This window comes from Mizuhopecten yessoensis, unplaced genomic scaffold (genome assembly GCF_002113885.1).
Source record: "Mizuhopecten yessoensis strain PY_sf001 unplaced genomic scaffold, ASM211388v2 scaffold11143, whole genome shotgun sequence".
NCBI lineage: Eukaryota > Metazoa > Mollusca > Bivalvia > Pectinida > Pectinidae > Mizuhopecten > Mizuhopecten yessoensis.
The window spans coordinates 1,500,598-1,522,188 of record NW_018408901.1 but is presented as its reverse complement, the minus strand read 5'-3'; the positions used below and the strand labels follow the sequence as shown (position 1 = coordinate 1,522,188).

At 36.0% G+C, this 21,591-nt stretch overlaps 1 protein-coding gene across 1 annotated transcript in view; it reads right to left on the bottom strand.

Moving 5' to 3' along the window:
• The window catches only part of LOC110466729 (glutamate receptor 2-like), a 109,931-nt gene extending 93,228 nt beyond the window's left edge, over nucleotides 1-16,703 (bottom strand). Inside the window, exons 1-2 of the mRNA XM_021523444.1 lie at nucleotides 16,399-16,703; nucleotides 15,185-15,334 (exon numbers count right to left, since the gene is read on the bottom strand). Coding sequence (XP_021379119.1) covers nucleotides 15,185-15,334; nucleotides 16,399-16,483 — 235 coding nt within the window. The 5' untranslated portion in view covers nucleotides 16,484-16,703. The remainder of the gene's footprint in view (nucleotides 1-15,184; nucleotides 15,335-16,398) is intronic.
• Between the last annotated feature and the right edge of the window lie 4,888 nt (nucleotides 16,704-21,591).

The following is a 21,591-nucleotide window of genomic DNA, read 5'->3' as shown; positions in this document are numbered from 1 at the left end:
GACCGATAGTACTTCGAAGGACGCACGTCAAGATATTAGTCGGGGTGAAAAAGGCCTTGAAATACAACGACGGTACATGTAATTGTGATGGCAGAGCAAACGTGGACACTATATCGATAAGTATCAAAAAGTACACGCTACATCCATACAGGATTCGGTACTATTATCATAATTATTATTTCACTATTTTATAAAAGTGTTAACTATCTTTAAATGAAAATTCGGTGTTCTCTCAAAGTGTGTTTTTTTTAGCACGTTTCGATAATAGACAACCTTCCATGACTTTTCTTCTTATTTGACCTGCACTACGTTAGATATTTCCAAATACAAGTAAGTGAAATATAATTGTATTGCCTTTGAACTATGTGTTACCATAGCATTTCCAGGAAATTACCATGGAAACGGCGCAGGTGGGTTGTACAGAAATACGTCTCAAGCCGCGAAAACCTTATCAGAGAAAGGATATTGATATGTGGCCGTTTGCTCTGTTGCAGAACTCCAAAGAGGCTGTCTTTCAAATGTCTAAAAGATTTTGGATTTTATCTTCTTTTTTTATCTCTCGAAACGTTCGCAGATAATAAGATAGGGGTTTAACGACAAAAGCAAAATCCAAAATAAAAAAAAGTAATGATCGAACATAAAGCTAGGTTTGACACAGGCATGACCTTTTATAGTTTTAGTTGCAGCGACGTCTAAGTATCAATTATGCGTCGCTGAGACGCTTGATAGACCATTATCGTAGTAGTGTCGTGTACAAAACGCCGGGAATCTATGTCTATAAATAACTCGATCATGTGCACACAATTTTTATAGCTTTCGGTTTAGCGATAGGTCTAAGCATCACATGCACGCTAAATCTCCATTTTGACCGGCTGGATATGAATGTTGAGATGGCTTCAAGCCTATCCTTCTCCAAGAGGAAGCTTAAATTTAGCAAAGACCTGAGAAAATTACGTACTTTGAAAAGTTGCCGATTGGAGAGCCTGGTGGGTAATCTCAATATATACAGACTTAGTGAACTGTACATTCTGTTTGATAACATTTAATCACAAATGATTGAGGCCATTGTGTTGTAACAGCATCAAATAATATAAAGAAGAGCAGGAAAAAATAAGGCAATGACGATCGGAAGTGAAAGGGTATGGAGTCACCTGCCCGATCTCGTGGGTTTTCTCAGGGTACATGTACACCGGTTTCCTCCCATATTAAGAACCCCCGCGCGCTAGCATACTTCAAAATATACATATACTTTATGCAATTTGAACTCCTGTTTTCGTAATCAATACAAAAAATAAAACCAACAGACAATTGTTTTTCATGAAAGCTCCATTCACAAAGAAGTAGAATAATGGATATTTAACGAGTGAAAGGTGGGTTTAACAGGAATATAATGAAAGGCAACATGTGTAAAAATGATGAAAAACAATAATTGAAGTCATTCCGACGACACTATTCTATTTGTTTTATTGTCTCAGTTCCAGACAGTGTTGTTAGTTATCCACTCTGATCTTGTCCTTCCGTGATGATGTTGTGGTAGCATATATTCAGCCCCGAGCGGTACAGCGCAATAGAATCAGCTGGTATGTTTGATCTATTAGAAAGATATTAGACACTATATCAAAATATCTTAAGCTAGCCCCTCTATAGACGTTTTGTGTATGGAAGCAACATTTGATTTGTTTGTTTTTGTTTTGAGTTTTTTTTACGACCAATCGACAATACGAGTCATCTATGGCCAAACCGACACTGTAAAATTGACATTAAAAAACCTGAATACATCAAATTATAGAAACATGTTAAAATGTGTAAGATTATATCAATAGCAAACGAATTGGTTGTGAAGTATATCATATCTTCTTGTAATTATCAATTGAGCGTAAATAATCAAATATTATGAAACTGTATCAATAACCCTTTTCATAGACGATACATTATACAATCAGTTAAGCCTTTGTTTAAAATCAGCACATTCAAGCATAAATTGTTTGACTGTGAATAGTTCATCACATGCATGATAATAATGTCGGTATTCCTTACGCAAACTGTAAATGTAGGTATGGCCTACAGGTTATGCCTACGCGCAGCCGCGAGATGATAACTTCCTCTCTGCGGTCTGTTCACGTTGAATTGCACATAATTGTTAATAATTGTTTATTTCTGCAGACCATTTAATTTGCCTTTTCCTGTTAATAATCTTCGCTAAGAAAGGAATGAAGTACAGAGAGACTATATAAGAAATGCGTAAGCTACAGAGGACATTGAGTGCTAATACACACGGTTACTATTGCTAGCCATGGCTTTAGTATTAACCAACGACGAGGACGCCATGTGGTGACAAGGAAAGTACACGGCAAACCACAGGTCTGAAAGGCTGTGCTAAGTAATGAAAGAATTCGTTATCTAAATATTGTTTCGACGTTCAGTGACATGGAAAACAATATCTCAGACATGACCTTTCAGCCTATTAACCGTCTGTCAGACAGACTTCCCCTTCCTTTTCACCCCTCTCTCAATTGCCCCTCCTATTATCCCACTCCCAATGTGTTCGTCATTGAAAAAAAACAGCGATGCTCTCTTAAACAGTGCACTGCTTTTTCTGTGACCGGATCTAATATTGAATTCACACCTAAATTGACCAGACATATGTGCCCGCCATTACAGAGCATACGCTCCTAGGAGACCTTAAGGTAAAGAAAGCATACGAAGGTAATCAAGCTAGTAATCAAGACGCTCGAAAGGAACACTAACCGCCATTCTTCTACAGGTACATCTGGTACGAAGCTCAAACTAATAAAACAAAAACAATTCCATATGCTATTTACACTGTTGTTTTCTTTAAACAGGGGAAGAGCAAACTAAATGATATTGTGCGATAAGTAATTTTATTTTATTCTATAAAGCGCAATTAATTAGTCACAGATTATTTTTCCTTTACCACATATGGCAACACAAAATCAAGATAAGTATGTAGGTCACTACCGATTTAAGAAATATTGAAACAAATCGTTCATTATGTTTTTATTTGTAGGTTTCGGAATCAAATACATTCCAGGCGTGTCCGCATCTAATCATTAATGGGTTTCGTTTGGTATGATTTATAGGGTGAAGCATCCTATTAACTGCTATGGTTATTGTAGGACGTACGTTAGTATTTGTAATATATGGTTTGTGCTGGTAGTCGAACGTTAGTGTATTTACCCCCTTTTGATAGCACGAATCTGATGCCGTCTTTCATATCCAGCACATTACTCGACCCATTCACATATATATATTTCATTCATACTTCTTTATATTGGAGTAACAACTACCATGTAAAGGTATGCCCTTGTCTAGTTTTATAGCCTATAGTCTTTCTCACATTCTGTTATAACGCCAGCATGAAAAAGTACCAAGAATAGTAGACATTGCAATATTAAAGACTGAAGTAGTCATGATGCTGACGTGAGTGTTTTTTCAACGTTGATATAATCCTCCATCTTAAAAACCACAAACCATACAACTAGGTCCGTATTTAAAAAAAAAAAACACTTTCCTGCTCAAGAATTGATTCTATGATCAATCCAGCTGTAACTCATTAAAATCCTGTGGAACGGTCAAAAGGTCAAGTTAAACAGGAAAATGCTATTAAGCTTGAACACTCTCAAACATTCTTCCAAATTATTGACAAAATGTTAATCACTTTAGTTTGTATGAACATATCACAGAACTCGAAATTCTGGAGCACAGAATCTCAGTGTGAGCATAGGGACTGTTGAATAGGGGTTCAGGAATTCGCCAATGAACTGCGACAAGCAAGCTTAATATGGAGTGTTTCAGATGGAAAAAATAGAATAAATGTTGTCATGCTTGCAATGTTCTAAAGTAACAATCAAATGCAAATAAATAATGAAATTCTCGGTATGAAAGGACAAATGTTAACGGATCTGATAAAAGGTATCAAATTAAAACATAATGCCGAATAAATACCTCTTTTGTAGAATGTCATCAGAAGAGTAAGAACAATCTTCTAAAATAATTGAGCAGTTAGTCCACTTTTGAATACCAAGAATTTGTTGATACATTTTCCCACCACATTAAAACAAAACTTTGTCATTAAAACGTTTACACTAAGAACACCTTCAATATTTTGTCCAATTTTGGTCTTGTGACCAGCGTGATATTTAACGAAACAATCCTATATGCTACAGCCATCAATAATAATATCCGTTTATTTAGTCCATGTCGTCAGTCAGAACGTATTCATTTTCTGATGCTGACATAGACATCAAGATTAGTACAGTTCAAGAAGACCTACTTGGAGAAAATAGGCATGTTGTAGGCCACTGTTTATCGTAAGAAGCAACAAATGTCTCCAAACTCCCCGGAAAATTCGGGATTTTCTTGCGTGTGTTATACTTAAGGGATATCGAAAGAACCAAAATGTATCTGCTGCCCCGATTGAAACAGTCTTGATCAATATATTGTTTTCTCGCTTCCCTGCTTTCTTATCTCCATATGGTGTTTTATGAAGAGGACGCTTACACTTTCGGAACACCTGGAGCTTTAACTTGTACTTTTCCAAACTATGTAACAAAATCATATTTAACCTAGGTTTCACTGATTTTGTGTTGTTAGTTTATTTCTAGAAATGATTTTCGGAAACAAAAAAGTACATGGCGAAAATTTTAGAAACTCGAGAACAATACTTAAATGGTGTATATCTGAAGGCGATTTCACATTCTAGTGCTCATTAGACAAAAGTAAAAAGGAAAAGTAACCATTCTATTCTAGAGTTATGCCATACCAGATTTTGTCAATGCATACAAATTTCTGATTTAATCTATAATAATAGGTGCATTTGAAAAAGGGTTGGTGTCCTCTTGAAGTAAGACGTTGTAAAATGCGCACCAAATTTGTAATAGATTGTTTCTACGCGCATGTTAATTAGAGACACTACAACATGGGAATAAGGAAGCTGCGAAACAGAACGAATACAAATCGTATTGGACGCTGTTGTTCTGTGTCGCTGCACGTTCAGCGCCGTACGTAGTTGAGCCAGTAAAACATAATGGAACCGATACTGGATTGTGTGTTTGTGCCCGACTTGTAAAGGTACATCTTGTTTTCCCGGCAAGGCCTGCCGCATCCATCACTCAGCACACGGAAGTGACGTGTCTGGGATTTCGTACTCCAGAGGACAGACGGAACGGCTAACGACCAAATACAAAGGTGACCAAATGTCTAGGTGCAACCAATTGACAATTCAAGTTGTAGACATACAAACAAAACCAACTTGATTCAACAGTTCATTATCTTGTTGATTTATAGTTCATACTTTTGAGATTATTTGAGTTATGCCTGAAAAGGAGTCAATTTAACTCTTTGTTCAATTAAAATTGAAGACATCGTTATTATCATTTTTACCAGCTCATATAATAAACATTGCCTATGCTTTGACTTTTAAAAGTTAACTCACTATGATAAACGTTGCTTAAAGTTGAAACCGCTAATTTCCCTTTATAATAATGCCTTTGCAACCAGCCAATATCTTTCTCAACTCCCTGGGGAGCATACGGCCGGAGCTGCCATTTCGGCGCTAACAGCTAACATTCGACAATTCTAGCCGTGCCCATCCACGTACTCATTTACAGCTAAGTAGACTGGTTGGTTGATGGGTTTATAGACTTCTTTTCACGGGCGAAGCCCGTGTTCTGTCGTCTTGAGGGGGTAAGTTTCCAGCTTAACGTGCCCTCGGTGATTCAAAATAACCTTGCCCGTCCAGGTCACGCCCCAAGGTCGGTCAGCTCCTTAGATGCGGATAGGCTATCGCAGTTACATACAGCACGTATACGGGAACACGTAAAACACGTCCTTTAAACAGCTTCACTGCCCTCCTATCAGCTGAGTAGACTGGAACAAGCTGAGTAAAGTATCTTGCTCAAAGATACAGCACAGAGCCGTGCCGTTACACGAACCCGCAATCCTTCGGTCACGAGCCGGCGTCCTACCACTGGACTACCGTGCCTCCAAGTGCTTTCCCAGTAGCAACCTACTAACATTTACTTCTTAGATTACTGTTTCTTAAACGAAATATTGTACTTTGTAATTAAACTGTTTCTGTAAATTGTCTTTTGTAAGAGCACTCAAATTTAATTCCAGCTCGAATTTGGTTGTAAATAGTTGTGCCTTCGGTGGCGAGGAATGTAGCGGAACTGGACCGGGTTGATCATCGACGACCAGGTGTATCAAAATGTAGTTCGTTCGTCTAGAGTGCGGAGGGTCCCGGGTTCGAACCCCGGTCTGGCCGTTACATTTTCTCTTTATCCTGTTACATATAGAAACTTCAACCAGCTAAATCATAGTTTTGAGCAATATTTCAAATAACGAAAGCCTCACAATATACTTATACCTTATGCACGTTTGCATTACAAACTATTATACAAGTTAATTCTCTCCTAACAATGGCAGGGAAGTGATTTGTTATATTTCAAATTGTGCGTCCTGTGTGATCACATGCCAGATAGATTGTGACGTCACAATAGGAATAGGATTTTGCGTTCCAGAAAAAATATACGTATTGAGCATAAAAGATATAGTTTATTTGCAGCGGTTAATCGGGGAAATGAACTGGGGAAATTGTATTTTGGATTTATAAAAATAAGCAGTCAAAAGATATAAAACAAAGAGCTTGCAATAAAAAGCAATCCGGAATTAAGAAAAATACTGGCTTTGCTGTAGGAAATCGATTTCGATGGTAGTATGGGATAGCAAATGCTTACACTAGGTATCACGTGAAATGTCCCTGTCTTGGGTAAGAGAAACATTCATCTTACCTAAGACCTCTAACATTGACCTTGAATCAAAATATTCCCTATCGCCTAAAAGCAATTCCCTTTCTGCATGTCCTCTTAGTATATAGTGAATCTAGCCTTAATACAATGACCAGCATCTAACTATCATAATTAAACCTTAAATAATAAATTGTATCTGATGGTTTGAACAATATGAATGAGATAACGGAAGACACTGTATCAGGATTCGGGCTTATACTGTACGTATTGCATAGAATTCGATAAAGGTCTTCCTTTTTCTTAGAAGATGCTACCAAGTTTATGCTAACTACTTATCGTTTTATTTCATCAATACATATATGCTACACGTATTTGTTAACGAGAAACAAGATCTTTAGATTTGGTGTCTTGTCAAAGATATCAAATTGACTTATTCGGATTAAAAACCTTCCATAGCGATTTTCATTCACAACATAGAAGGTCTGAAGAAATACACAATAAGTTAGTTGTAATTCTACTTAATGTAGGCTTTTGTACAACAAGTTGAGCAGACAGGAAGTTGTCCTCTCGCGACTGCGCACAGTCCATAACTACATCAAAAATAATTACATTTCATATAAGGAAGACCAACCTTATTGTTATGCATATATTCAATTGTTTACAGTCAACACTTTTATGATTGAATGCGCTAACCTAACTTTAAATGCAAATACGTAACATATTCTAAAATGTACCGTCTATGAAAAAGTATTGTAAACATTTGTTTTGCAATCAATATATGATTTACGCTCAATGTATCTTTATAATCAAATATGATATATATTACAACCATTGTTTTGCTCCTGATGTATTTTAACATCTTGTATAGCTTTTTACCGTTTCATTTCCAGTTTGATGTATGCATTTTTGTGAATATTTATCTTCACGGTAAAAAAAACCCAAAAAACCCAACCCCATTATATTTGATATAAGATGAACCATAAACTTCATACTCACAGTAATCAGGGTATCAACCTCAATAAATCATTCAGAGGAAGCATGGCTTATTCTGTCAAATTGTAAAAACTAACTTTCCTAGCAGCTGCGAGTGTACACATTAATCACATTTTCCTTAAAAATTGTTAGCACATCACATTTTAATAGGATATTTACAAACAACTGACTGTGTATCTCATATCCTAAATGGGTTCCCTCGACAGGCACATTTTGTACGAGATTTTACTAATGTTTTGGGATTTCAAGTAAATCCCGACTTTAGCCTTTTTGTGTTTTAAATCAGAGAGGCTATTGACACTCCGGCTAGATAAGCAAAAAAAAAGGTCTGCCGGGTGGCGGATTCCGGAAATTTTTTCATGTGGCGATAGTTATTGTAAGCTTTGGTCTACAATAACACTAAGTGAATTGATTATTGACTTAATTAAACAATGTGTATCAGTATATACACTTAAGAAAATGTGTTTAGTTACTTATTATTACAAATTATGATTCGTTGTTGCTAGGTGTTCGGAATGGTCGTGTAAGAGGATGCATGGTGTTGTTAGGATGAGGTGAAAAGCTTTTAAGAACTCAAAAGTTCAAAAAGCTTAATTTCAAAGACCAATTTGGTCCTATTATTTTTAGATTAAGCGAAGGACAAAGATTAGTATCAAACTGTACAAGTACATCCCCCACTCAAGTTAGATGGTATTATGTACGGAATTCCATACAAACGGATTAACAGCAGCTGTACAATCAAACTGTGAATTCTAAACATGTACAATTAACGTATGCCAGGGTATTTTGAACAATGATATGAACTGCATGATTGAAAAAGAACGAAATGGAGGTCATTACATTAGTTCAATGAAATATTCTACTTGTCGGAGGTCTGCCGAATTATGGCAAACGATTTATTTCACGTTACGTGATTAATTCAATCCACAACAGAAATTTTGGGTGTAAAATAAAATAGGACCAGACCGGGATTCGAAACATGGATTTCAGATCATTTTAATATCGCTGTAACGAACGGAGCCACATGGTTTTACGTCAGTATCGGGGCCAGCCTCACTAGTGATAACCAAAACGATAATAGGACGAATTGACTGTATGTACGCAAATCCACGTGGAATTTTCTACGATCCTTATCCTAATTCAGATACGATAAAAAAATAACAATAGCACGAACCAATGAGACATATAAAACAATTTCCCCACTATTGGGATAACAATGAAAACATCACCAAGAATGCCTGGTCATAGGCACATCATAGTGCTAAATACGTAAGAAATATATTCAGAGATTTTTCAGAGATTTCTCTAAAAAGACTCATCTATATGGACGCCATTCAGTTGTTTTTGTTGCGTCATCACATTTAAAGCCGCTCCTAGGTCAGCGCCTGTAGGTGATCTACATGTATGTACGCCCCAGGGGTTGACAGAGACAATACTCGCGGCTAACATAGGAGACAAATCTTTGAAAGGTGGGTGTATTATATACTAATCAATTAATCCACAAGGTTTATCATACAGATTCACCTCGCCTCAATATACCTTCCTGTCGGTTTCAAATGGATCCATATTTTTCGAAGCGTCTAAACTAATATTGTTTTGTTACGTTTAAGTTTCTAAAGGGTAAACCGTATTGTCACACGGGGGTGGATGTATTTTAAACCACTAAAAATGCAAAACCAATTTCACAACAAATTAGAATCCTTGAAATAAGCGTGATCAGCATTGTACTTGATTGTGATGTGTGAGAAGCCTGACGTCATATATTAAGGTCAAACCCAACAGTGTAAAGGTATTGTATTTTTGAGTTCGAGAGAATTTACGCTGATTGATACAGGGTTAGTTTTCTTTATTTTAAAGTTTGTTCGACAAATGTAATTAACAAAACAGCAAACGGCATCCCGTTGAATATCATATCTTTCACTGCGGAGGCAGAATGCAGGCTTACTCGTGACACATGTAATATTGAAATGTTCTACAAAACTCGTGAAAATTAAATGTTATTCAAATGTTAATAACAAATGTCAAATGTTACATATATTATTCTTTTAGTCGAGAAACTTGTCCAGATCTAGAGATTATACAACACTATGGAATCGTTAACTTTCCTTCAAATGCTTGTGGATTGTTGAATCGGAGCCTCGGACTCGGAACTAAGACAGCACATTATACGTCACCCGGCCAACAAAGAGTTTCACGTGGACAACCAAATTACTTTGACACTCTTTGCGATTGTTTTTAACGTTTTTCGTCTGTCTCCAAGAGAATTAGCTGCACTATAAAACCCAACCCAAATAGCAATACACTGCTACCTCGAATGTAGCGATGGATACTGGCATAATTGAAATATATGAATTCCGCGAAATCTTTATACATTGTACAAAAAAAGAAAATGTGTCTAGATAATTCAATAATGGCTTTACCACCCAGCCTAGCAGAACGCATTATTTCATTAGCCTCTATTTGAGTTGACAAAGGAAAAGAGACTACATAGACACAGGGAAAACCGTATGTCTCGGTTCCCTAGCTCCAATACACCTAACCGTTCGGAACACCAGCTTTCTACTTCGGAACAAAACTAATTTATTACACAACAGAAAAGCATTACTGTAATATTTGTAAACTTTATCTCAATTCAACTTCCAATGTATAAAGCACGTGATTGAATAATGCATATACAGCGCGCCTTCAAATGAATCCGTCATCGATGCATTCATAACACATTTTAAGACCTCATCTTGCTAAGTACTATTCTAATTATTTTAAATGCATTCCAAACTGAATTATTCTATTTTCAAATTACCTGGTTATGTTTGCCATTCGAAAGTGTAATTAATTTTCATGATTTACATAATTGCTTTTCTGTAATATAGAACTGGTTGTAAAATCAAGTAGAGAGTAAAATATGTATTTTATACGTTGTCATTCAAATGCTTTAGTATCCAGGAGTTATGTTCTTCAAAATAAACTGATGTAACAGCGCCAATCAATGCGTCACTGAGGTCAGAGTAATGTTTTCATTTAAGTACAGTTCGCAAGGTATTTCTGTTATGCGTTAATTGCGTCAGTTTTGCCATTCGTGAATATACGTATCTCCAGAAAAAGATAATCTGGTGACACTGAACATAGAAAAGGTGTTTGGTACTAGAAACATTATGCCAAAAATAAATGTTAGTGACAGACTGTACAGCTGAGTTGTCTTTCTTGTATTCATTGGTGATACACGGGGTCAAAATGTGAAAAACAAATGATATATAAGTATAAATAAGTGATATTTTATAATGTATAATCTCACGTATTACTCTATAAACATTCGATATATAATTGATATTTACATTTTTAACATTTTATTGATATGTTCATGTTAATAAGTTTTTTTTTTTACATATTTCATTTATTATCGTACGTTGTGTTTCGTTCAGTTAACAAACCTGTATACTTACATTGTACACTAACTTGATAATGGATATAGTACTCTATAATTTGAATTTAAAATGGACTTATAGTTCCAGTAGTAAGGGCGCATATTTCAATGGCTCTATCCCAGTGAGAGCATGACACTAATCCGAGCTGATACACATGACACATTATCCCACAGCATTATTCGTATGTGGGTTTTCTGTAGTGGAAGTGCTTCCTTCTCTTCTGTAACCAGGGGAAACCAATATTGATCTGACGTCACCCATTGCAACATTTAAGATATGTCTTTTCTTTTCTCTTCTACCTAATATTCAATTTCTGGGCTTTTAGACAGTTGTCAGTATTATATGTCATCGAATGAAGAATAAACTTATCAAGTATTAAGCTACCTGGTCGATGGAGGTGCATTGGCCAAATAGTTATAGGTGTAAACTTATTTCTAAACGGAAATAAAGGGGAGGTTACTCCATAAAGGAAAAACCAGAGTGATATGGTGGACGGGGATACTTACAATTGTAAAGTTATACGCGATTGCCAGAATTCACAGATGAAAAATTATCTGAAGTAAATCATATACGGAAGTATTTGAACCATATTTTAATAAATAAAAATTATGAAAATATCTTTCCACCTTAGTTTACGAGAAAATTATACTTTGATACATAATACATGTATAATGAAATCTGTGTGTTCAGATAACTATCAATAGGTTACTATTAGCAATTAGCAATGTCATAATCAATATCTGAGGGATATAGTCCCCCCCTCACCCCTATTTAGAATTAAAAAAGATAGGGATTGGGAGAATCCGACCTAACGCTATGGTTAATTCATAACAGAACCAGCGCGATCACCACTAAACTAAGGATAACGTTTATATTACATAGAAAAAAATATGATTCAACCTTTAAAAAAGTTTAATCTCTCGTAAAATGATGGACGATTTGTGTTAAGGTTGAGGTAACTGAGAAAACGTACATTCTGGTCAAGGACTGGATATTTATGCATTTCATGTTAAACAATTTTAATGTTTCCTATTTATGTGTTTTCGCTACAGTAATACCAAATATTTATATTTTGCTCCCAAAAGCTCAGCTTTTGGTTGGACTCAAAACTGTATGTCATCTGTCTCTATATAAGAACAGTATAGAATAGAGGCAATACGCACGACGCCTGCGTCTTTAATGAAACGACTATACAGATATGTGTCCAGTCCATCAAAGGATGCCATGGAAGGCGAGAGCAAGCCACGTTACGCTTCGGGACTAATAAACTGTTGTCTTTGAAGAAGTCTTATCTTTATTTTGAATTAACTGCTTTTACCATATCCATGGGGATACAAGGTCAGATAGTTGTTAGATAGTTGGTCTAGCGACACAGTTCTTGAACAAATAGGTCATACGATTGTTTACGCGTTATTTATGAAAAAGATGTAACATCAAGGTGTATGCACAAAATGTATGACTCGGTATTCTGAAGAACGGCACATTGCTTTAACAAACATGTCATACAATATATTTATTGACATTTTATTGATTTAAAATATGTTAGAATCAGAGCTTATGCATAGAATGTATGACTGAATTGGTATTCTGAATATCAATTATGGAGCTTTGTCTTCAGTATAAGGATTGTAAATGGCTTTTGTTATTGAAACCACACTCTAAACTGAAATATTACGTACATGTGTTTCGTAGATTAATTAAATAACCAAATTATCGGAGGATAAAGATGAGACAAATTTTTCAGAAGGAGTCTTTAATTATAATTTTCTAGGCTGGTGCGACAATCACCAAAAAATTATTGTACATTCCTTTGCTGTATAAGGTCCTAATTATGAAAGAGAAATAAGAAGCGACTGACGGAATACGTCGATTCCTTTTCCGCTCCTGTGAAATTGATTTATAACAAAATACCAAAATATTTGCCGCGAGGCAATTACCTTAACCTATTAGGAAATAGTCTTCTTATATGATGGCTTACACTAACATGACGTATAACTAAGAATGAGCTAAAACGCATTGAAGGTAAGTTGGATGCAACAGATTGGGCGGGAAACACTTACCCTTCTGGAGGACATGATGTCGACTGCGGTTTATACGTCATTGCCCTGTACATATTTTTCCATTTTATATGTTTTTATTTTTATTTTACTTCTGTTTTTCCTATTATTCTGTTGCCTTTTTTGTTTTTGTGTTTTACGTCCTATTAACAGATAGGGTCATTTAAGGACGTGCCAGGTTTTGGTGGTGGAGGAAAACCGGAGTTCCCGGAAAACCCCCAACGACCTACGGCCAGTACCTGGCGACTGCCCCATGTAGGCCTCGAACCAGCGACCCAGTGGTGGAGGGCTAGTGGTATCAGAATGTCAAACGCCTTAACCACTTGGCGGATTTCTTTTAAAACGAAGCATAAATCAATCTTGAGATTGTTAAAACAGAAAAACAAATACATGTATACAGATTACGTGTATCAGGGGATAATTGTTGTTTTTCAATACAAAAATACTGAGTAAGTGTATGTATCTCTGTCTTCCATTTTCCACCAGATGCCCAAAGTACCATTCTACTATCTTGGTTGCCCTGTACAATTGTTTATCAACGAACATTACGTTATTCTATCGGTGGGTCATCTGTTTATATGTGCGTATCTGTAATTGGGGAATTGTATGAGCTTGTATAAGGTTACCACACACAGTGTGTTATAGGCGATAAAGCATGTAAGCATATCTTCCCACATACGTTAGGATCGCCCTGGGCCGACTCAAGCCATGCACGCTCCATTTCCTCTCTATTAGCCTATTACCGTTTCGGCTCAATATACCGCGTCTATTACTCGTCAATATATGTGTAGTGACATCCTTTCAGGGGAATTCATGTGGAAAACAACTGCAAGTGTTCCGGAATTATCCGGGGACTTATTCTTCTCAGCTCTTCAACTGCTCCAGTGAGCAACGTAATCTCAGAAGGCTACGGCTTAAATATACTTGATCGAATCTAAACAACGCATTGAAAACCGGACTGCGAATCCGGAAACATGATTTGCGAATCACTACAATAGCTTTCTCCTAGAAACGATGCTTCATACCGCATCGGTAGGTTAGTCGTTAAATGACAATATATCAGCCAAAATAAATTTATTTTTATATATATCTACATCTTCGATCGATATGAAAATTTAAGTGAAATTTTCGTTATGCAATTGGCGTTTTAGTGTGCTATGTGGTTTTTATATGAACGAAATAGATTGACATTCAAGAATGCAGAAGTCACTTTTCTTGGCATCATTGTAAACTATTGCATATGCGTATATATATTCTTGACTTATAATTGAAATTTTCGGGTTTCATGCATGCTGTAACATTATATCAATATATATTCTCGGATCAATTTAAAAACTCACTAATGTATTGAGTATAAAATGTACGTCTAGCTCGTTTATTGATATTTTCCCCCCACAAATGATTTAAAATACTTGAATAGGATTCGACTTGTTGATGAACTACACTAGGTGAAGCGGAAACAATGTTGTGCAAAGAGTTGAAAGATGGAATGTTATGATTCTCCATCGAGTGGTAGTTGGTAAGCGTGTGTCTCTAATTTAACTTGTTCTAGGACTATACATTTATAAAGCGTCTTACAATTCGAAAATTAACTAATGAGAAATATATAAACATGGTAATCAACTATCACGAGTCTTTTGCCCTTTTCTCAAATTAAGTTCATATAACATGTATGTCAAGAAATCCTCAAGTTTATCTTGGAAATACGTTATTCCTCTTTCAGATTTTGGAATCCGCTGCCATGAATTATGACGTCACATGAAAACATGACATCGAATTCATTGGTCCACTTGATGTCGCAATTAGAAGATTGACAAATGAAATCACGACCAGGTTGTTACCCAGCCATAAAAATATTCACCAGCAGGTTTATCCAAAGGGTTGGTAGTGAGGAAACCAATTTTGATCATTGGAGATAAAAAAGAAGAAAAAGCAAACTTACTTGACGTTGCTAGTTTATAGCTGTCCTCTACATCTATTACTTCAACAAGGGCAGATAACTCAAACTTTTCGTTATTTTTCCTCTTGTTGTGGGCAACAGCATATTGAAAGCCCGTATTGGTCTGAACGTCCTCAGTATCAAAGATAGCACCTAAAACGAACAAAGGAAGGCGTGATACTGTACCTAGAGAGTCATACGTCAGAACAAGGTCTTAGACAGAGAAACATTAACAATTTAAAAGTTCTTTTAACAGATATCCACGAAGTCAGAAATGGTCGCAAATGTCGTTTTGATAACAAACGGGCTTTCTTTCATCTCCAGTAGTGTTGGCCTCAAATAAAAATATATTTCTCATTATCAGTGGTTTTGCAACTCGCTTTATTATCGCAACGATTCCCCAATGACTACGAAATGCAATTTCTCCAAGTTGATCTTGTTTAAAACGACCCAAACACCATTACTTTGTTTAAGAGAGAGGCGGCACATTGCAAACAACGTTCGGCACAGCGAGAGCGTGAAGAGCCAAAAGTCACGCAAACGTATAGCACGAGATAATGTTAACAGTTGGCAATGTATGTTAAAAAATCAAAAAAGAAGCAACCGTTTGTCGAAATAAAGGACACAAATTATATATATGTACAGCTGCATTAAAAAAATCATTTTTGTAATTTATATATGATAGAGAGAAGATGAAAATATTCGAATTCTTCCCAAGCGCTTTCTTGTCTTTCCGTGAACGTACTTGTTTCTCTTTATTATTTATAAACATGCATGTTGTCCTATATGGTTAATATATCTCTAATGAGCAAGTACTGTAAAATCTAATTAAAAAAACTGCTTCTTAAATTGCTTATTGCAAACGATCATAATGCATTAGAGACAATCATGATCAAATCATGCGTTAAAATGCACACATGTGGGCTTTTCAATATATTTTACTTGTGTTGTTTTGTAAAAGAACACAAAGTTAAAAAAAAAGTACGACAGACGACGAGAGACAAAAAACAGTGACTAGCTATAAAACAACGAATACGTATTAGTGACGTATAGACACAAGTACGTCCTATTTGATATTAAGCCAAGTTGATAATAAAATTTGGTAATTTACGCGAACAAATTTGAAGTTGTATATAATATAATATCAATTTATCTGAATTTGTTCTCGATAGAATTAAATAAAGAAAAGAAATTAAAATAGAAAACAACAAACTTACCGATGGGAATTCTCCCTTTGAAAGACTCGCTGACACATAAAAGGTGAAAAAGTAAAGTTGACAACTGAAGCAGAAAGCCGTTCATCCTGATGTTGCTAGCAGACGACCGGGTACACTGATTTCAGGACTACAGCGTCACAATATGAAAGCATTAAACCGATATATAACATCTGTGCTTACATCACGATACCGAACGCTAATATGAGCCCGAGAATGCTTAGAGTTGAACGTCATTCCTTTGTAGATACGTTATTGATTAATCCTATTACCCTCTTCGCGTAATAAAGCAGAGTAAAAACAAGACTATCTACCTTAAGAGCGGATCCATTTAAACGTGGAACAAACTGATTTGTTATTGAAATGAATCATTCCCGCTGTGGTGTCCGTCACGGAAGATTCCCTACTTTGACGTTATGTTGTTGGTTTGTGTTGCTGCTACAGCTACATATAGCCTCGTGCGAGGCTCACACACTGCGTCTAAGTCGAGACTCTGCAATGACAACACGCGGTATAGCAACGACAGACTAGGCTGCTTGCCTCCATCACAAATTGCTAGTGGTTCACAGGGAGGCAACGTTCTGTCTCAATAACTTATTATTTGTCACATTGCCCGTGATTTCTTCGACCATATCGAGGACAAAATAATAACGAAATGAAATTATTTTGTCAATGCATTGCAAGGAGTATTCAATTTCTTCTATACCTCGAGACCCACCCAGAATTTGTTAGTTTTGAATGAAATGTCTCCATGTAATAGACTTGCCTGTCAAGTATGCACGTGGATGTTGGTGTGAGTGTATTCAACACCAAACCGGGACGAAATTAGAAGATTGCCGTTCTGGTCTATGTCCTATAAGCTACTGCCGTGCTCCATTTGCTATCTCGTAGAACACTGTATTGGCCTCATAGATTCAATATAATGAACCTGTCAAGTCTACTCGCCACAGTATTCAATCTCCAGCTTCATGCTGCCTACTGATATCACTGCACCGAACATCGGATGCTGCCCATTACCCATGTCAACATGTTCGGGTCGCCTGCCTCTCTCGCAGCATAGCTTTGTCGCGCGCGCGCTCCCCACGCCTCGGGATTACAGGTGATTGATGTAGACTGGTGACACTATCTCATAGCACTGTGGTTACAGCTGCTGGCGCACTAGCTAACAGGACGCAATTCCAAGACGAATTTCAGATCGTGTTAGAAATTAAACTCGCGCGTTCGTACTTGAAGCGTATACCATTTCATTTTAATTAGCTGAAACTTTGGTAATCCTGATTTAGTCTCAGTCTTCTGATGTTTAAAATACTCGAAATATACATGACTATTGTTCAGTGTTATGCTTATCAATTGTTTATTTTGTCCTACAATATCACAAAAACAACCAATGAATCAGAATCAATATGGCGACGTTTAAGGTCTTTACGATTGATCCAGAAACGCAAATTTAACGAATGTCCGTATTATACTAAACTATGAATGAAAATATCATCAATTAATTTCCATTTCTCACGCAATTGATAATAATCTCTTCCAAAGTAACTTTTTTATCCCAAAGAACCGTGCTAACATAAACAAAATTACAATTTCATTGCACTAGAAATGTCTTTTTATTGATATATCCGGACTTATGTGCTAAAAATATCATGAGGTTTGCCTGCATTTTGTGTATTCTGATATAAGGTATTGTGTTAGTATGTTTTGCGTTAAAGAATATTGTTTGGAAATATGCAGGAAATTATAATATAAAACAGCAATTCCTTATACCGAAATTCTTCGTCCTAATTGGAATACAAGTGTCGTCTTGCGTTCAGCGCTGAAAACGATGCAATAATTACGGTACTACAGCAGAATTCAAATAAAGAAGAATATCTATTTTTTTCATTTTCTCCCCCATAATAACAAGAAATGTCCAGCATAATAGTAGAGAACTTTAATTAAATGTAAGTTAACAGGACAAAATTTTAATATTATAGCATTAACGTACCCAGTGAAAATAGGGACCGGAAGTCGATACAAAATGATAACAAGAGGAACCGATTATAAACTAAAACAAAAGAGAAAAAAATTGAAGCACTTCAAAATCAACAATAATAAAAAAATGCAAACAGTGTAAATAAATGATCAAATTAAGATAAAATAGATATATACAAAAAAATTGAAATGAAATAAGAAATAAATAAATTAAAAAAGAGAAAGCATGAGTAAGAGTTCCGAACGGGTAAGGAGTTTTCTGTATTACTTGTGACGTCATCATTGTGGGGAAGTCAACTCATCTGCACTAATTTCATTCAAGTGCAATTTTCTTTCTCAATGATAAGGCGCCTATAGATGATGGAAGATGAACAAGACAATATGCTGATTTAGTTTGATAGCATTAATCGTATGAGATATAGCTAGAACAAAACTGATTTAGGACTTTTTTAACCAATATTTCATACCAAAATATATGGGGTTGAAAAGCATCCAATCTGCTTGGCAATATTATTAAACTTAATTGATTACGCTATGGCTTGGTCTGACCGACTACCACCTAGACTTGCTGACTGCCTTGCAGTGGATCATCTTCAGCAATACACAACGTTTCGGAAAAAATGTTGAACAACATTAGCTTGTCCCGTTATTATGTAGGCATATTTGTCCTAAAAAATACATTTTGGTCTGTTAAATGTTACATTGACGTTCACCCATAACCCAAACTTTCAAAAAAAGATAACAGTTATCATATTTCAGCTAATTTGAAAACGTTAAATGACTGTAACCGCTAATTATGAAAGTCATAATACTCCATCATGTTTTCTTTTTATCCCGTATTTCAAGCGCCATTGGTAATGTCGAGGAGTATAGTTCACCACTGTACCAGTACTTAAGGTAGGAAGGTGTAGGAGAAAGGTCATCAATCACCCCTGTGTGGTGCAGATAGAGTAATCTCCAACTGAGGGTAAGCCTTTTGATGTTCCATTAAACACTTGATTATGATGCATGTATGGAAGTTGTCGCCGAAGCATACACAAATATATACGTTGATATAGGTACTTTTGTGTGACTAATATATATCCTGACATCAAAGAAATGCTAAACAAAAGTCACACAATGTTCAGCACATATTATTCGCCGGAATTGCTTTTCATATATTCTCAACCAGAAGTATTTAAGCAATAAACTGCATAGATATGGCAGACCAACTGGTATAACTGCCACATGTGTCACAGACAAACTGAATGGTGCGCGCTAGCGCACCATGATAAGTTTGTCTGTGACACATGTGGCAGTTATACCAGTTGGTCTGCCACATCTATGCAGTTTATTGCTTAAATACTTCTGGTTGAGAATATATGAAAAGCAATTCCGGCGAATAATATGTGCTGAACATTGTGTGACTTTTGTTTAGCATTTCTTTGATGTCAGGATATATATTAGTCACACAAAAGTACCTATATCAACGTATATATTTGTGTATGCTTCGGCGACAACTTCCATACATGCATCATAATCAAGTGTTTAATGGAACATCAAAAGGCTTACCCTCAGTTGGAGATTACTCTATCTGCACCACACAGGGGTGATTGATGACCTTTCTCCTACACCTTCCTACCTTAAGTACTGGTACAGTGGTGAACTATACTCCTCGACATTACCAATGGCGCTTGAAATACGGGATAAAAAGAAAACATGATGGAGTATTATGACTTTNCGAATTAATCCTCATGAATGATTTAACCCTTCTGATATAGATATAAAGGAGTATAAAGAATACAAATGCAACAAATTTCCCTTTTTTTTTCATTCTGCGAAAATAAAGTGCTATGCAGTTACAATTATTTTCAAATATACAGAGATGAAAGAAGGCACAATCATTACACATTTTTGCGAATTCAGTTTTAGAAAATTTGAAAACCAAATCTTTATGCATTAATGATTTTAGATAATAGTTTTAGGGAATTAATGTATCTTCTGTATCTCCTGCTAAGAATCCTCGGAGAAGATTTCCTATACTATTCTGATGAACATTTCATCAGATAGGTGAACGATCGTGCTGCTGTAGTCAGGTATGATGTTTTAGTTAGGGGGGGACACTTCAGCGTTTCTATGGGTTTTTTTATTGTTTACTACGGATCGATAATTTACGTCATTTAGGACCACACATCAAACTACAAATAGACGTTCAATAAGAAATGGACCAAATCTTACGTAAAATATGAAACGATGTAAGCGGCCAAAGCATATTTGGACGCCGTCTTTAGTGGCCTTAGATGTCTATTGTGAAAACGGGGGAAAAAAACCCAACAAACAAATAATCCATATGTACAGTCTCGATTAAATATTTATTTCAAATATTCAATCAGGATTTACCTCCCCGCTAATTCTAAGGTATTGATACGTAGGAAGAGATCACCGAAAAAAAAGGTCCTACTATTTGCAAACGGGGCAGCGTATCAATTTTAATCTGTGTAAGGTCCCCTAACAATAACAAAACACTCGATTCTGCATGGAGACCAATCAGAAACGCATAATGGGATTACATGTATATGATGAGAGGGATACATTAGGTCCCCTCATCCCCACAACCCCCTTCATTCCATCCACTTCCTCCACCCTGAAACCATTTGTTATTGTCACTCTGAGAAGAATACACTTAAAGTAGTCGATCATAAAAATAAATACACCAATTTCAAACAAGAAAGTTGATATATAAAACACGAAAAACATCAATATCAAACAAATTGGTTGTATAGTACATAGTATATTATGGTAGTAGTCAATTATAGTAATACAATAATAATAGTTCGTGGTTCATATATACCGCTTTATCACAACCTAGATCTTAGGTCATCTCAAAGCGGTTCTTAAATTATTATCCGTGGTTATAGGGCCTTTTCATACAGCCGGTGGTACCATTTAGGCGCTCACAGCTAGCATTCAACAATTCCAGCAATGCCCAACCATGTACTCATTTACAACTGAGTAGACTGACACAAGCGAAGTAAAGTATCTTTCTAATTGATAAAACACAGTGCTGAGACGTGTCTTGAATCCGCAACCCTTCAGTGACGAGCCCGGCGTCCTACCACTAGACTTATGTGCCTCGAATCGAATGTGAATTACCATTTAATGACACAGAAACTGCATCAAACAATTTTTTCAAAGTCCGTATATTGATTTAATAAGGAGAACATAGATAGAACATTCAGTTTA